Below are 15,419 nucleotides of genomic sequence, written 5' to 3'. Positions count from 1 at the left end.
TTCTATTGAGACTACTTGATTTTGAGCCGCAGAATCACATGTGGTGTGGGAGACTGAGTCTGACCCACTACAGGTGACACCTGTCGCTTCAATCCGGGGTTTGTTCCGGCTAACTAGCAGTGTGTCATCTCTATCCAAGGGTGGGATGATTGGGCAGCCGAGTGCATGACAATTGATTTCTCCAGGAAACCGTGGTCTCTCAGGTCTCATCCATTTCTCTCAGTTACATTAGTCTCACATACACAATGACAAACAGAGGCAGTATAGGTTTCAACACTGCTTTAATAAAGCAACAGAATCTTAGATAGCAAAGCATGAACTGCAATAACCAGGATGATACAGCATGACAAGATTAAGATTGTGACAAGGCGAGTAAAGCATAGAAATAACGCTACCATATTGTCACTAGAGTCAATAGACTAATTCCTACCTAGGCTATAACTGAGCACAGCGTGTTAAGCTCTAATTCTGCCCTTCAGGTTCCCCTGGGAAGACATCATCCCCCATACCTGAGCAAAGGCCTGAAGTCTGCATAAGCAGCTGTACCGAACCATTCAGCAATCAGCATACAGTTGTGGTTCTCTGGCTGGAATCTCCCTCTAAAGAGTAGAGGACAGGAACATGTTTTTATAATAAAACAGCTGATGTTCTGAGAAAATGTCCCTACATAAGGATGTGTGTTTTCTATGAATGTCAGCGGCAAAACGTATACCACGTTCACCAGCAACCTATTTCACCGCAGCCTTGGAAGAAGCACAGAGTGAGCAAGAATGTCTTGTTTGAGAACAGAGTGCTGGGCTAGGCGAAAACAGTCAGATACAGAGAAAATAAAACAAGACTGTAAAAGTGGCTATTGTATTAATAATAAAGCAAAGCCGAATAAAATATATCTAGGTTAAAGTGCACAGCGGCAGGCCTAGTATGTTAAAATAACGTGTATGGAGCTATAACTAAAATGGCTACACAACACCTTCACCCATAAAAGTCAAAGCCCTATTACGAATACTGAGTGACTACCCCAGGGGCCATGTTAAACAATTGCTAGCAAAAAGGCTCACGGAAGGGTTCAGTATACCATACCAAGTTTCACTAATGCAGCGCAGCAGTAAGAACCTTTTCTCACTCTGGGAGAACCTAGCTGTAGCCAGGCAGAAGGTAGAAAAGGAGGCCCTCCTGGGCAGGGTCGCAGGTCCCTTCACAGAACCACCTTTTGAGAACTTTGTTGTATCGCCCCTGGGTTTGGTACCCCAAAAGGAGGAAGCCAGTTCAGGCCCATCATACCCCCGGGGGGAGTCCGTAAATGACTGGCTTGATCAAGGTAGCTGCTCAGTATCCTACTCAACTATAGATGATGCAATAAATGTGATCCGGTCAATAGTTAAAGGGGCCTTGTTGGCTAAGGCTGATATTGAACCTGTCTTCCACCTCCTACCGGTACATCTGGGCAGCTATCATTTGCTGAATTTCAAGCTAGAAGACTTTTACTACAATAAATGCCTTACGATGAGTGTGCTATTTCTTTTGCCTACTTGGAGGCTTTTAGCAGCTTTCTAGAATGGGCACTGGGGACCTGCCAACTGGATGGAGGGCACATCCATTATCTAGACGATTTCTTGTTCATTGGCACACCAGGTTCCTCTAAATGTTCAGACCTGGTTGAGCACTTTGTAGCAGTTGATGTTCCTTTGGCTCAGGACAAATTAGAAGGACCTAGCACACGTCTAGCCTTCCTTGGCACTGAACTGGACACAAAGGAGGGTGTACGCAGGTTACCAGCAAATAAGAAAGAAGACATGAAACAGATCATTTTGACACTACTGGTGAAAAAGAAGGCAGTGTTGGGTGAGATACAGCACATGCTTTGCAAGCTGAATTTCACAAGCCGCGTCATCCCAGATGGGAGGCCATTTGCCAGATGGTTGGCTTGGTTAACGAAAGGTTTGACAAGGAGACAGCACAGGGTAAGGATTACACAGGGCGTGAAGGAAGACCTCAAGCAATGGACAACCTTGATGAATGCTTTTAATGGGACACTGATTTGGCAGGAACCAGGGGTGTCAGTAAGGCAACTCGAACTCTACACTGATGCAGCTGAGGGGGGGAAGGATTTGGGGCTACGCTGGGAACATTGTCGGCTGCAGCTAAGTGGCCAACCCAATGGCATTAAAAAGGATCACGAAAAAGGGACCCGGCCAACACTTTCTACTGCTGAGCAGCAATGAAAAGGTGGGGGCACCCGCAGCCAAGGGAGAGAGACAGGAGGCGTCCAATAAGTTTTGGCACCTTGCAAGATTTATTCAAAGGGCTTTAGAGCATTTGCAGTCAGACTCAAGAGGTGGTTCTCCTTAAGCTGTTTTTTTCGCTGATGTCCTTCCGGGTATACAGGGTTAGCGAACTAGTAGCCCCCGCCAGATTTAATCCATCTTGCCTGAAATGGAGGGATCTGAGCATAGCCATAGGCTCCATGATGATTCACCTTTGCCAGTCAAAAACAGATCAAGAGGGCAAAGGCAAGGTCACACACCTGTACTGCCCTGAGGAGAGTGAATGCTGCACTGTGTGCTGCATTTGCAGCTACCTAGAGGGTGGTGCCCCAGCTGACTGTCCCCTTTTCCAGCACCAGGACGGCTCTTACCTCAGCTGCTTCCAATTTAATGTAGTCATGAGGATGGCCTTTGAGGCCTCAGGGCTTGCACCAAAATGTTTTGCCCTGACAGCAGTTTCTAGGTTCATTTGCCCAGCAGACTTGATCTAGTCAGAAATCATACCTCGCTTCAGTTAGAGGGGAGCGGGAGACCACGCATCGGTTGAGAGATCTAGGAGGAAGCTGAACATTACCATGTCCAAGGAATGCAAGGCCAATGGGTGCGGTTTTGTAAGGCATGAGCTAATTAATCTCGAACACCAGGGTACTACGAGCCGGATGGGGTTACCTAACAGGGGTAGGCATGGGACTGTTCTGATTAACATGGGGGGGAAGTTTGGAGCAACTAGGTTGCAAATAAGGGACATGAGAGGACGAGTGAGGGAACTGCCTGAGGTCAGGCCAGCAATTAGCAAGTGGTCAGCAGTGGACGGACAAGGCCCTTGCATCCCGGGTGTGTACGGTGGGCTGCCCACAACACTCAGCATCAAGGTGTAGCCTGGAAGCTGCAGGCAGTGCTAGATCATTGCAAAAAAAGAGTTACTCGCTCTAGGCACTGGCTAGATGTGCGGGCACAGTAAAAATGATAGAGCTGGACCCCCAAACAATGAGGGACTAAGAGACTTTGGACAAAGATGAGGGAGCAGGCTTTTGTACTGTTATGTTTGACAGCTTGTGTTTGCACAAATATACTGCTGCCTTTTTGCACCAAGAATGCCTCATGCCTTCTCACTGTAAGGGAATAAGGGTGCATGTATAAAAGGCCCGGGAGATGCAAGGGCACTAGCCAGTCTGGGAGGGATGATAAAGCGGGGCTGGGGAGGGCGCAGCCGGATCGATGAGGGGCCCATGGGAAAACCCTTAACGAGCTGCGAGACCCTAATGCAGGCGGTCAAGCCTGCAAAAGTGTGGCCTGAGCGGACAACATTTTTTTAAATGTGTCAATCAGCGGGCACCCTGCTATGGTGGCCCCAGGTTTAAATGGCCAAGGGGGTCACAAGGGATCATACGGCTTTGTCTGTGACCCACCCACCCACACCAAAGCATGGGTGTCGCAGCCGCAAGTACAGAGGGGGCTCAGGTGGAGTGGGGCTGAACCAGCATGGATGGTCAGCAAGGTAAGCGCCATAGCCAAAGGAGGAGCCACTCAAGAGAGTGCCCTTGGGGTGTCTCATGGCAGGTGTACGGGGGAGCAGGCCAACAGTTAGCAAGTGGTCAGCAGGGGACAGACACAGCCTTTTTCATCCGGTATAGGCATGGGGAAGCCCACAACACTCATCAGCAAACTGTAGCCTAGAAACTGCAGGAAGTGCTAGATCATTGCAGGAAAGGGACTACTCTCTCTAGGCGCTGGCTAGAAATGCTGGGCAAAGTAAAACTGGCAGAGCTGGACCCACAAACAAGGAGGGACTTAAAGACTTTGGTCTAAATTGAGAGAGCAGGCTTTTGTACCATTACCTTTGACAGCTTGCATATCTTGCCAGACCTTGGAATATGTGGGGATGTAGATTATGTTTATAAATCAAAACCTGACAGCATGTCTTCTAGGAGCTACTCCAGATGTAAAGTTTGAAAATAGTCATATCTATGACACTTACCAAGCACACCATCTACAAGATTGTCTAAACACCCCTTCGGAGTAGAGTGAAAATAACGTAGCCTAAAAACTGGTAAAAAACAAAAGAGTGACCTAAACACTGTTTCTGAAGTCAGCTCAACTCTCTTGATTGATAAATCAAGGAAGAAGCTAAAGGAGAAGACGATGCAGAGTCCACAGTGCACACGTATTTACTAAGCGATCTGAGTTGGCTAGATATCTCGTAGATTGAAGATTGAAGGAATGCAGTAATCATATTTTTTTTTAATTTGTCCTGGTTAAATATGCGCACCCGAGCATCATCGTTCAGTGAAACCTAAAGATATACCAACGCTAATGCAGTGGTTGGAGGACATAGTTAGTTTTACTTCCAATTTTGAGACCAAAAGATGCTGACATTTTTAGAGGCATTTTTCAGTCGGGTGTTTGCCGCTATGACATTTGAAACAAAATTTTAGAGGTTGGGAAAACCAAGACATAAGATAAAGAAGAAGTTGCCTATATATATGCACAAACTGTTGTTTTAAGATGAGAGAACCAGGTAATACCAGTCTTGTGCTAGTTGATAGTCAAATTTGGCCAAATGACTAATCAGTTCAGAGAAGCTCTTTTGAAGGTATGGAGTAATCCCTTGAGTAGTCTGAAATTCCACCGGTGTATAGGCTGGAGAGGTTGGCAAGAAATATATCATTTGGGTGGGCTCTTCAACGCAGCCACCTTTAACTCTCAAATTAACAAGGTAGCATCACTGGCTGACACCAGCTTTCAATCTGATTTTACACCAGGTAAAAGCTTACCTTCCTGAAATCGGTTTTCATGCTCCTGTCAATGCAGCATTGCTTTCACACGTAGACAGCTATTCTCCATGCACCTCCTTCACACTTGAAGAGAGTCTCTAAGCCTCAAAATACAACACAATTTGTATCACATACTCTTTACTGATCTACTATTTCCCCACCACCATAACGTTATACCATCTTCAATACCTGTTTCATCATCTGTAAAGTGATGATGGCAAAGTCATAACCGGAATTAACACGGAAACTGCCAATTTCCTGCTGATATTACATAACTAAGGAGCAGTGAAGCTGCCAAAGTAAAGCAAAGACAAAACACAGAGGCAAGAATGATCATGCCATAACCCCTAGAATGGAGAACAAGACTCCCCTGAAAAACAAAATGGCCTACACAGAAAATTGCTTACGACCTACCCGTACACAGACCACCTAGCCTGGAAATATGATGTACCTCACAACCTGTGCCAAAACCTGCAGAACATACCATGTAGCTAGAAACTGTGTTCTCCACTCTCCACATACTCTCCCTGTCAGCTGAATTGTATATATGTTTTTCTGTGTTTATGCACCTGAACATATTTTCAGGTTTAAACTGATAGAGGATTAGCTTTGTGTCTGGATGAAAATTATGGTAACAGCCATTACTTAAGCTCCGTACCAGATGTTCCACAATAAGGCTGAACACAATTATTTCGTAACATATCATTTATTTTATTTTTTACACCATGAACTTTATGATGATGCCTTTGGTTTGGGGTGTTTTTAAAATAAAAACATCTCTCTTTACCCCGTTTGCAACCCATAGGAAAAGTTAAAATACTGCAGATCAGTTTCAAGAAAGAGCCAATTGAATCAAAAGAATGCCCAATAAAGTGAGAAAACAATCTGTACATTTCAAGGCAGAATAAATAGAAGCTTTGTTTCTGTGCTTTTCAGTAAAAAAAAATCCGCACAGGAAGAATTCAAGGCCTCATCGTAAAACATCTATAAGGCACACGCAGGGTGGGCGTCTTGTTCCGTTTCGCCAGTAAATGGAGAGCAAGGAATTAAGTTTACAAATCAACTTTTCTGCAAAAGAATGCTTCTCCAATCAATCGCTTTTTAAATCAACACGGAACAAAAATACTTGAACAGCCAAAAGTAACACAGTCGGAAGGACAGGGAATGTGTTTTCGTTCTGAGGTTTGCTGAATCTGAATAAAGTTAGTCAGAGTCTTCATCGTCGAGATACTCCTCTGCATTACTTGAAGTCCGCACTAGACCTAGAAAAAAAGAGAGTGTTGCCGTCAGTGAACTAGTGCGTCATTGTATTGTGTAAAGACACTGCAAAGCATGATTGCAACTATTTGGCCAATCTACACTAACACATTATTGACAAATATGGTGTTAGTACCTATTCATTAGGCGCGAACGCAGCAAAGTTTGTCTTTTCCCTGCAGCCTCGTTTCTCTTAGATGCTACTGCTGAAATAAAAGCTGCTCTCCATTTCCTGCGACCGGGCTCCGCCTCCACCCCTTGCCTTGCTACAAGCAAACCCCATCAACCGCAAAAGTAGAGAAACATATTTGTTTACTTTTCTCTAAATCTGTCGTTGATTGACTTGCTTTCATCAAGGCAAGGGGTGGAGCCTGTAACAGGGAAAGGAAAATATGTGTTTCTTTCCGTGGCAGCACCTGAAGAGGGGCTGAAGCTACGCAGATCAGAAACGCTGAGCCGATCCAGCAGCCCTTAAGAAGCCAGGCCTGGGCCCACCATGACAGGGTGCATTGCAAGCAGCCTGGAGAGACACTGGGAGCCACAGAAATCTCCCTTTGTGGGTCTATAACAGCGGCTATAGCCAACAAGGAGAGCAGCCTGATTGGCTGGCCAGCTCTCAACATTCTTCTCCGGATGCTTATACATGTAAATGACATTTCCCACAAGCCAATGGATCCCAGAAAGGACCACTAACTGCAACCCGACAATTTTTAGTTGAGATATTTATCACAGCAATTAGTCAAGTACCCATGCAAGCATACATTCATTGAGTGTTCAGCGTCAGTGTAGACAGAACAGACTCTGTGCAGAATATAGTCATAAGTGACCATCACATAACAGGCAAAGAACACATTCAGTCCAGTAAAGTACGGAATAGTAAATAAGTGTGTGGTGCAAGCAGAGTGGAAATAATCCATTAGATGAAAGCAAAATATTAAGCAAGCAACCTTTCAAATAAATGGAATCAGTTAAGTGGTAACATGAGCAGGAAATCAAAAGAGGGGGCAGTGTGAATGGCTTTATTGCATCACAATGCTGCCATACTACAGTATTATGATGTAATTCGGTAGAGCATTTGATTAGCACTAAATGCATCTCCACACAATAGGATGCACCCCCCTGAGCATTACACTTCATTGTAAATGATGATGATTTGTAACTCTGGGCTCCAACCCTTGTTCAGTGCTCCACAGCTCCCTATATAGGTTTACACTCTACAAACACCTATACATATGTATACGCACATACGTTAAGCCGGTAGTGTGAATATCATGAGATAGATTTGTTGCAGGAGTGCAAGATCTGATTCTTATGCTTCAAAGTAAATATTTACTCTGCTTGAACATTCATAGGATTTACACGAAGAAATCAGGAAAGCCAACTGCTAAATTTTGCATGTCATCTAAGTATGTGTCGACAAAATGTTGTTTAGGTAGGCTTATATCAGAAAGTTGTTAATGTCCTAACCTTGTGCTGGGGACAGGCTGGCAGAGAAGGGACATTGTGACGTTTTCTCTCCGTGTTAAGAGCCAAACAACGACAAGTGCGTCCAATGTGGGCTTTTTAAAGTGAGTCTTTTACAATTCTATGTGATGTGAGAGGTTTTACCAAGATATCTCTACACTCACCACTAAAACAATGCTAATCATCAGGTTGGTAAGTGTAGGGGACTGATATGAAGCAATAGGTCACTCATCAGAGTAAGGCTGAGAGAACAGCACTGCAAGGCCATGTACCATATCAGGTAGTACCTGAAAAAGATGCCAAAGATCATGGTTGAGATCCAAGTTCCAGAGAACCTCCATACCGCCTACTTATTGTAAGTTTAACAGTCAGATGACATATCTCGTTTTACACAGTCAGTAAAGCAGTGAATAACATTCTGAAGGGAAAACAACACACCCTCCCAACCAGTCAGGCACGTACCTTGTTTCATTTTACTTTCAGAACCATGTCTCTGCAGTGTCAGAATGTCACTCCCATTCATGGGAGCACCTGGTCTTTCTTCTCAACTCATTAGCTCAGATGCTTTTTATTTCTACAAGCTGAACCAGTGGCAGGAAGACTTCACAAGCTGGTCTATATTCCCAAAGGTGAACCAAACTCTGTCTATTCATTAAATCGAAGCCTACCACACAGAGAAGTTGTCTAGTTTGCAGACAACATCTTGGGGACATTCTGAAAGCTTCCCTGGGAATACATTCCGCCCATTGCTTACCACTGGCTTTCTGTTTTTGTAACGTCCATTTCCTTGTTTTCTAGCTGGTGTCTTTATGTGTTTTAGGCTGTCCAGGGGAGTTTGAGTCCCTCCCGTGGAGAACAGCTTATTTATTATATTCTTTCACAAGTGCTCACTTTCTGAAAACATGCCTTTAAATCTTGTTCTTATCTTGTTACATGTACTGTGCATTCAAAGACAGTGGTCAAACAGCAGGCTCTGTCTGGGAGCTTGATGTTTATTATTTTTCTCCGACTTCAAAGTCAGAGGATTTATGTGACAATCTTGCCATGAAAGGAAATTTATTTTTTTCGAGCACAGAACAAAATTTTAAGGTAAATGAACTGTACAGATATTTCAGGATATATCAGAATAAGGAAAGTACAAATGAAGCACATTTTTTTGTAAATCTGAAGCGTGGTGGAAACAAATATTTTAATATGATCAAAACAAATCAATATCCTAGGTGATGACATTTCCAGACATTATCGTGTGTATGCGGCATACATTTATCAGTAAAACTGTACGTCTCTGTAATGTAATGGTCAATTCAATTGAAAATGTGTTGTGTGTAATAGCAGTGCGCTACAACACCATGCAAACTCCACACTACGCCACTCCACTCTACATCACTCCACAATACTCTACTCAACTCTGTCGCTCCATGCCCCTCCACTCTACGACACGTCACTCCACATGTCCCTCCACTCTACACCATACCACTCTACAGTACTCAGCTTTATGACACTTCACTCCATGTTATTTTACTGTACTCTATTCTATGACACACTACTGCACCACTCTATGCCACTCACGTCTACAGCACTCTATGCCCCTCCACCACAACCTATGCTTTCTATTACACTCATTGAAACTCCATCCAACTTAGTTTCACTCCCCTCCATGCTACTATATGCCACACCATGTCACTCTATGACACTCCACACCACTCCACAACACTGACACTCCATTCTATGACACTCTACTCCAATATACAGCAAGCTTCTACATTCTGTGCCACAACACTCTACTCCACTGTATGCAACTTCCTCTACACCACTTTACTACACTCTATGCCACTCCACTCTACAACACTGTGCTCCACTCTACTCTCCTCTATTCTACTTGACTCTCTCCATGACACTCTACACTACAGTCAATGACAGTCCACAACACTCCTTGCCACTCTTCTCTATGCCACTAACATTTAGCCATGCTGAACAGCAGCCACACTGGTGTACCACATGGCTAAAACTCATTGGCAAAGTCAATAGCTCTTGCAGTGGCAAGACCTGTTGGCTTTGCCAGTGCTTGTTTTTAACGGGGTACTCTTGCACGATATGAAAGGCCAAAACAATGTTAGGAAGAACATCCTCAGCTTTGGTAAGTACCAAAGACAAGTAATGAATGTGTTATTTGAGTGAACACTTCGGAATACCATTAGGCATCGATCACAACTTGCAAGGGCAAGAGGTGTATAGCAATGCAAGTAGTTGGTTGCCCTTACTGGACCACTGGGAGAGGACCAAAAAGTTTCCACAAAACAAAAAGCAACTTGGACAAAGTTGGTGGTTTTGGTACAGCAGAGTGTCATGCACGTTGTCACCTGCAGTTAAGCAAGTGACAGGACCAGAATGCTTCTACAGGGAATCAATGTGCCAGGTTTACAAAGATAAAACTTACGGTTTACCAAGGCAACTCAGTGGAATGCGTGTTACATGAAGATACAGATGATGGCAAGCTAACTATTTAAATCTGAACTCGCCATTGTGCGATCATCATTATTCACAATTTTTATGATAGAACAGAGAACAATGCATACTTGGAAAATGTTAGCAGTGAGAATGATGAGTAAAATAGGAAACGTCTAATTTAGTCACCCGCCCCAGTTTTAAAATCAATGCATCATTTCTAATTAAAATGTGTGGCATGAGCAGTGACACTCACCAGATCTATGAATTTGGATATTGCCCGGCAAAGCAGTAGTAGTGCCTTTTACAAGGGCTGAACTGTTCTCTCGTTTACCAGAGAGAATTAGGTTACTGTTACTTTCTCATAACACAGTCTTACGCATGTACAGACCATCTTGTGATGGACTGCTTAGTGCCTGAGGCCCTGACCTGAAGTCCAATATGCTAGTTTTCTTGATATCCTTATGGAAACTATCCTTTCAACACTGTATGCCAATACTTTCTTTAAATTAGGTATCTATAGGGATATTTATGATGGGATATATGGTGAACAAAAAAACACTGGTAAATGTCTAGCCGGGCCGATGATGATGTCAGGACATGTCGTACAAGGTATAGGTTTGTATGAAGCAGCACTGTATTCTTCAGAAAAATCATAAGAGAGATTCCCTAATGAAAAAGCTCGAGTCATTCTCAAGATCTTGCTCAGGCACTAAACTGGTGTCGTGTCTAAGGCGAACACAAATTTCCGTGAGCATTATTGCATGGACCGTAACTTTATCAACATTTAATCAGATGTCCTGAGTGAGACCTCTTCTAAGTGGTAGACCAGTACACATTTGATGACTGAGGTACGAAACAAAAATAAAGTGATAAAGTACTTCAGCTGCGAGACATGGGCTGGGTTCACTCTCAACCATGAGTGCTGCAGTTATGCTTTTCATTAACGCATTAGGGGCATGCAATCTTTCTGAATGCAGCAAATTCCGAATCTTTTTCCGCATGAAGCCACAAGATGATCTAGAGTGAGAAAGCATTACTCCCTTGTGGATGTTCATGCAATCTGGAGGGTAAGTCTTGCTAAGGACACCAGAGGATCTCAGACATCATAGCACTCAGATGAACATCAGAAGGTCAGGGTGGAAGACTGCACTTCTCCCTTAACCTGGTCAGAAAGTCCTGCATAAATTCCAATGCATCCAGGAGTTTGCTGGAGAGAAAAAGTTTTCATCACGCCTATTATACGCAATTTAAGAAACTCTTGCACTGTTCTGCAATTGTTTTTAAAGAGTAAACTTAAAGCAATGTTATTGATTACTCGAATATCCTTCATATTTGCAAGATAAATGTTTTTTCTGACAAAATTGTAAATCATCCGCTGTGCTGAAAACATCTGCATTAAAACTATCCACAAAAGCAAGACTGCATTTTATGACCTTGATGGCACTTCATTTGGGGAGTCCCCTATGAATGAGGGATACACATGTATGAATTCAGCAAATAGAACAAACAAAAATAGAATGCTTTACGATAAAGCTACGGCTGACAAAAGCCTCAAGAGTCCGGAGTGAAAGTGCATCTGTGATACACTTAGTATAACCACTCAAAAGTCCTTGAATGCCTTGTATGCCAAGGAGCGTCTCGCAGTTGTACAGTACCCGCTACTCCATGTCTCCACCCCTTCTTCTCATTTCCTTAATTCTGAGTGCAGCAATCCGACCAAGCCACGACAGGCGTTACAGTCTCCACTGAGCTAGATCTAATGTGTGACTTGTCTAAGTAAAATGCAATAGTTGAGTATTGCCAGGGCCACTATGACTTAGTCTGCACACAAGCAAATTGTGTAATCATCCCTGCTAAATTGGACACTGGTGATGTGCGGGTGGTTGCAAACTCTTTTAGCCAAGGTCTCCAATTAGAACCCAAATGACAGGGGTGAGAGTGAGAATTCTTGTGGTGTCCTGTGCGGATAGGAAAGGGGGTCAACTTGTGGCCGTTTACTCAAACGTCCACCCTGGGATGGACATAATTGCTGACAATACAGTTGCCGAATCCCAAGCCAAAACCAAAGTGAGCGAGTGTGGCTACTAGGTAGGGCCAGTGAACGTGATCAAATGCATTTTCGGTGTCCATGCCTGGTAGCAGGATTTCCTGTGTGGATCGTTTGGCCTTATCAATTTTATGAAGGATCTTTTTGGTGTTGTCGCTACATTGCCAATGGAGGACGAATCCTGCTTGGTCCGGGGCTATCAGGCCAGGCATAAGCAGGTTCAGAAGAGTTGCCACAATGCTGGTGAATAGCTTGGCATGGACGTTGAGAAGGGAAATAGTTCAGTATAACCAACACAGGCATTTGTCCTTCCCAGGCATAGGAATAACTATGGATGCTTCCATCATGGATGGGGGCATGGTGAACAGATCGCTAATGGAGTTGAATAAGCGGGTCAGAACGGCAGCTTGACTACCATAGGTGGTCTTATAAAACAGCGTCGGGAAACTGTCCGGTCCCGGTGATTTCAGAGTTTTCTGAAGATTAAAAGCTGATATCACTTCTTCCTTGCAGATTATACAGACTAGCTCTTCCGCTTGTGTTGGTGTTAGTCGCGATGTGTGTGAATTGTGAAGGCAATTGTCTATGTTAGGCGAAGGTAGGGACTGGGCCGCGCAAAGGTCTTTTTAGAATTTGCAGAACTGAGAGACAATGAGTTCATCATTTCAGACCTCTGACCCATCATTTCTCATCAGCGTCTCGATCGTCGTGGCCTGTCTCTGAGCACGCAAGTGATTAGCAAGGAAGCGTCCGCACTTATTTTCCCTTACGTAATAGGACTGTTTTAGGTGCAAAATAGAATATTCAGCTTTATCGAGGTCTAATTCCGCAAGTTGTTTCCTAGCTACCTCTAGCTGTCGTGATACCCTGGGGTCACCTGTACGATGATGTAAGCATTCAAGTTCTCATAATACTTGTTGCAACTGCACTTGTTTATGACGTCGCAATTTGTTGTTCACCAAAGATACTGCGCGGAATTCCCCACTAAATCTGACTTTAAGGGCTTTTCACCAGAGCGGGACTGAGATGCCTGCTGTGTCATTGATTGTCAAGAATTTACGGATAGCCTGATCTATTTGCTTGACCACCTCAGGGACTGTGTAGGAGGGTGTCTCTCAGATGCCAGGGTTGGTGCAGAGAAGTCTTGTGGGGGAGTGCTAGGCCAACAGTCACTGTTGCATGGTCAGAGAGAGAGCACAGTCCTATGTTGATCATAATGACCAAGACCTCTAGTTCTCTGGTCCTCAGAAAGTGGTTGAGGCATGCGTAGGTTTAGTGTGCGTGAGAGTAGAAGGTGTAATCTCTGGTCTGCAGATATCATGCTCTTTACAGGTCCCACAACCCCATCTCTTGCAACCACTGAGCCCCGTGCAAGAGAGCGCCCACTGTCCTCTCGCACCGGGACGCACAGCGGTCCATGTTATTGTGGAAGGCAAGATTTAAGTCCCCTACCAGTAAAACCATCTACCCTTTTGAGTTTAATAGTTTCTGCAATTGCTCTGAGGATGAAATGTTCCTGGGCCTGGTTCGGGTCGTAGATGGAGCCAAAGATGAAGGTATTTTCTTGGAATTTCAATTTATAAACCAGTAGCCGCCCTATGAACTCCACCAGTCTATCCTCCACTTTTCCTCTAACAGATCTGGAAACTCGAATGGCCACCCCTGCAGTCTTGTTGGCTTTTGATGACTGGAATTGCTCTGGGTATGCTTCAGATTTAAGCCGATGCCAGTATCAGTCTAGCAAGTGTGTCTCTTGGAGGAGGCAGATGTTTGTCCTTGTTGGTGTTTGCTCTAGGTATGACAGGATTGCTCACGTCTTCATTGGGTAATTAAGGCTTTTCACATTGAGCGTGAATGTATGGTTGTGTGATTGCTCTATTGGTTACTATCCCTAAAGACTCTCTGGGTATCACATGGGTACCGTTTAGGTATGAAGCCCAGGCTAGTGGAAGCAGTATGTGAAAATGACGTTTGTTAAAAAATCGTGAGCACCCCTAAACCCCCTTCAATTAACATAAAAAATAACAGTGTCTCTAGGTGAGAGTGGGCCCTATCTGGGGCTGTCATCGTTCCAGCAATCATCAGTGTTCAGAGTCTGTGGGTGGGAACAGTCCTTCAATCAACCTGCCCACACCCTCTGCAGGATCCCCAGAACATTCCAAGCGCCGTAGAGCTGGACCCCTCTCAGGTCACCTCTGTTTAGTCGGTTTCAACGGTCAACGTTTCCAGCACAGCTTGCTGTTCTTGTGCAACCTGTTTCGGAGTCTGGCCGCAGGCCCTTAGTTGAGGGTGTGATTCTCTGCCGCCTGGAGCACCTATAGATGTTGTGGCTTGTTGGGCTGGGGCGTTCGGCCGTATCAGTGTTTTTCTCAATTACCAATAATTCACAGGCAGCAGCTACAGAGTGAATTTGGTGTAGCCACCCCCGTCCCACCCAGCGGAAGATGGTTCAGATTGGGTGGCCCAAAGAACAGGGACTACCCTTCTATTGGAGATAAGCAGTTATGGGGGCAGAAGTCTTGTTGCTTCAGGAGGGTTAATAGCATTAGGGTGTGGCCTCTTAACTGCAGTGGATGGACTTGTCTTGCTTTTCGCAAAAGGTGTTCTTTTAAGGGGAAGTCATGAGCACACACTAAAATATCCACTAGGTGGGTGGCGGCTCTGTCCAGATGAATGTCCGGTTCAGGGATCTCTAGGATATGGGCGAAGAGGGCTCTCACATTTGATCGGATGTCATTCTCCTCTGCCACGGTTGGGGTGCCACTGATACGGATGATGTTGAGTCTTGACCTGTTTTTGAGGTCCTCTGTACGTGCTTGAAGGTCAACATGTTGATCCTTGAGGCAGTATCTCCTCCTGAAGCTGTTCTATTTCTTTATCCCGGCGTGTCACATTGTCCTCTAATGTGGAGACTCTGTCCCCCTATCTCAGCCAGATTTTTCAGAACCATCTTTAGATCTTGGGACACGTCATCCTTAAGGGAGGCAAAGGGGGCTTGAAATGAACAGGTCAGCGGGCTCTCTCCGTCATCGCACTCAATTGGCGGATCCTGACTAGTTAGGGAAGGCCCCTATCTTGCTGGCTTGGTGAGCATCTCCCTGAGGAAGCGATCCTTTTTGGTTTGTGCTGTTGTCATGAGTAGCCTTTCCAAGTGTGTGGTATGTC

The 15,419-nt window shown here is 44.6% G+C and overlaps 1 protein-coding gene across 1 annotated transcript in view; it reads right to left on the bottom strand.

The window, feature by feature from the left end:
* Nucleotides 1–264: 264 nt before the first annotated feature.
* Nucleotides 265–15,419, bottom strand: part of OSTF1 (osteoclast stimulating factor 1) — a 235,363-nt gene continuing 220,208 nt past the window's right edge. Inside the window, exon 10 of the mRNA XM_069229196.1 lies at nucleotides 265–6,300. Within this exon, the coding sequence (XP_069085297.1) occupies nucleotides 6,242–6,300 (59 nt within the window). The 3' untranslated portion in view covers nucleotides 265–6,241. The remainder of the gene's footprint in view (nucleotides 6,301–15,419) is intronic.

This window comes from Pleurodeles waltl, chromosome 1_1, assembly GCF_031143425.1.
Source record: "Pleurodeles waltl isolate 20211129_DDA chromosome 1_1, aPleWal1.hap1.20221129, whole genome shotgun sequence".
NCBI lineage: Eukaryota > Metazoa > Chordata > Amphibia > Caudata > Salamandridae > Pleurodeles > Pleurodeles waltl.
Note: the sequence above shows the minus strand (reverse complement) of the source record. Positions and strands in the feature narration are given on the sequence as shown.